General features: G+C 51.2%; 1 protein-coding gene across 1 annotated transcript; it reads left to right on the forward strand.

Moving 5' to 3' along the window:
* The first annotated feature begins 421 nt into the window (after window positions 1-421).
* PLAGL2 (pleiomorphic adenoma gene-like 2) lies at window positions 422-2,736 on the forward strand. Its single transcript, XM_009083857.1, has 2 exons — window positions 422-684; window positions 1,515-2,736. Exons 1-2 carry the CDS (start codon window positions 422-424, stop codon window positions 2,734-2,736), a joined length of 1,485 nt encoding a protein of 494 aa, XP_009082105.1.
* The last annotated feature ends 200 nt before the right edge of the window (window positions 2,737-2,936 follow it).

The raw sequence follows: 2,936 nt of genomic DNA on the forward strand, positions 1-2,936 counted from the left end.
CAAAACACATGGGGAAAGGTATTTAGGGCTAGAAAGAGACACCTACCTACAGTATTTCAGGAGAAAATGCATGTAACAGGTAATTCTGGCTCTTAATACTTGCAAAAAAACACAGTTCAGGAGTGGTTTGACAGAGTTTTATCCAGGTAACAGGTTAAAGGAGAAAAGGAAGGAAAACACTGTGGAGCTGGGAGTTCCCCATGTCTGAGAGTGTTTATAATGCTTGTTAAATGTTTGTGTGCATGGGTGAAGGATGCAGTGTCTCAACACCAACATTCTGTGATTTCAGATGAAGAAGTTTTGCTGTTAAAGCAGTTTGGTCACAGAAGGCTCCAACAGAAACTGCACCGGGACGACACCACGGGGAGACGCCTGCAGGCTCGAGTTCTGCTTGACATGGCCGTGTTCTATTAGACCTGCCATGACGGCATTTTTTCCCAGTGTTCCCAACTGGATTCAAGATGCAAAGCAGGAGGAGGAAGAGACAGGCTGGAAATTAGTCCCCAGACCACGAGGTGAAGAGACCGAAAGTCAGGGAAAATGCCAGTGTGAACTATCAGAGTCCTCCTTCCCCCACGTGGACAAGCTGAGAACTCACACACTTTCCCATTCCGAGCAGAGACCTTACAACTGCCCCCAGCTGCACTGTGGCAAGGCCTTTGCTTCTAAGTACAAGCTCTATAGGTAGGTACCTGCCAAGTGCCTCTGCCCAGCAGGAAAGAGGGGAAAACCCCTCCCTCCCTTGGGTGTTTTTTGCTTGAATTTCTGAGAAGCTGGAGGAGGGGGAATGCCCTTCTGCCTTGCAAGGCAGTTGAGTCCCAGACGTTACCATACTTGGTGTCTCTTTCAGCGCCTTCCAGAGAATCTCAGATCGTGCTTTATCCTGAGCTCAAGCTGTTTTCTGTTTTACTAAGGAGGAAACGGAAGCAAAAAGTGAAGTTTTCAGATTAAAGAGCAAAATGAAAAGTGAGAATAGCATTTGCATTCATAGCTCTGCCTCTCAGTGGAACCACAGGGATAGTTCCATGGCAGCATGAAGAAGTAGAGTTCCATTTATGTATGTATGATCACTGGGAACTTGAAACTAGATGAACCACAGAGAGTATGAGATACCAAGGTGAAACCAGCCTACAGAGGCTGTCAGCAGACTGTGGACAGTCAGATTCTCCTGATCACCTGAAACTGTCTCACCTGCAGACAAGTTTTTTGTGTCACAGACTCCCAAGGTTTTCTTTGCCTGTTTCCCTTTGGCACCTCAGGAGAGAGCAGGAGCAGAGGTGGTGCCTTCTGGGGAGGACAGACACTGCTGGGACAGGCTCTGGGACCGCTGGGACACACTCTGTAGCTGTTCCCTGAAATGCTGTGCTCCTGTGCCTGTCATTTAGTGCCAGTAAAATGCCATCTGAGATTTATGTGGCATAAAGTGTAGGAGACAAGGAAAACTTTGCAAAAGTACTGTGTCTTCCCTTAGGGTCTGGGTGCTTGTCTCACCTTTCCTGCTTTTCTCCCCAAAGGCATATGGCCACGCACTCTGCTCAGAAGCCTCACCAGTGTATGTACTGTGAGAAGATGTTTCACCGGAAGGATCACCTCCGGAACCACCTCCAGACCCACGATCCCAACAAGGAGGCTCTGCACTGTCCCGAGTGCGGCAAGAACTACAACACCAAACTGGGTTTCAGGCGTCACCTGGCCATGCATGCGGCTGCCAGCGGTGACCTCAGCTGCAAGGTGTGCCTGCAGACCTTTGAGAGTACCCAGGTCCTGCTGGAGCACCTCAAAGCTCATTCCAGACGAGCCTCTGGTGGGGCGAAGGAAAAGAAACATCCATGTGACCACTGCGATCGGCGCTTCTACACCCGGAAAGACGTGCGGAGACACTTGGTGGTGCACACAGGGCGGAAGGACTTCTTGTGCCAGTACTGTGCTCAGAGGTTTGGGAGGAAAGATCACCTGACCAGGCACATGAAGAAAAGCCACTCCCAGGAACTGCTGAAGATTAAGACGGAGCCAGTGGACATGCTTGGTCTGCTCAGCTGCAGCTCCTCTGTCGCAGTGAAGGAAGAGCTGAGTCCTGTCCTGTGCATGGCATCCAGAGACATGATGGGTGGTAAGAGCTTCCCTGGCATGCTGCCTGTGGGCATGTACAGCACACATCTCCAAACCATGCCAAGCTCAGGGATGCCCCATTCTTTGGTTCCTAATTCTCTTCCAATGGGAATGAGCTATCCTCTGGAGTCTTCTTCTCCCATCTCCTCCCCACCGCAACCTCCTCCAAAGTATCAGCTTGGATCTACCTCATATTTGCCTGAGAAACTACCCAAAGTAGAGGTGGACAGCTTTTTGTCAGACTTCCCTGGCAGCCTGTCTCTCTCATCTGGTGAGCCTCAGTCCTCTTCGCCTCAGCCACCCACCCTGGATGAGGCTTTGCTTTCCAAGAGCCCTGCTAACCTCTCAGAGGCTCTCTGTGCTGCTAACATGGACTTCTCTCATCTTCTTGGCTTCCTCCCCCTCAATCTTCCTCCTTGCAATCCACCTGTATCATCAGGGGGATTGGTCATGGGCTACTCGCAGGGGGAGGCGCAGCCACTGCTCACCACTTTGCAACATCAACCTCAAGAGTCTCCTGGAGCTGGGGCCTCGCTGAACTTTGGGCCCCTCCATTCACTGCCCCCTGTCTTCACCTCCAGCTTGAGCACAACCACGCTGCCACGGTTCCACCAGGCATTCCAATAAGCTGGAAATAGCACTGGAGAACAGATCTTTCAGTCACCCTTGCATGGAGAGCCTTAAAAACGCACAACTCTTCCTTCACCGAGGGTGTGAAAGCTCTGGCAGGGCTGGGTCAGACAGGAGGTTTCTGATCTCGGAGGGAGCACTTGTAGACTGGAACAGCAGATACCCCTGTGCAAGTCCCAGTCCTGTACAGCAGAAAG

The sequence above is a fragment of the Acanthisitta chloris genome, unplaced genomic scaffold (genome assembly GCF_000695815.1).
Source record: "Acanthisitta chloris isolate BGI_N310 unplaced genomic scaffold, ASM69581v1 scaffold18850, whole genome shotgun sequence".
NCBI classification, from domain to species: domain Eukaryota; kingdom Metazoa; phylum Chordata; class Aves; order Passeriformes; family Acanthisittidae; genus Acanthisitta; species Acanthisitta chloris.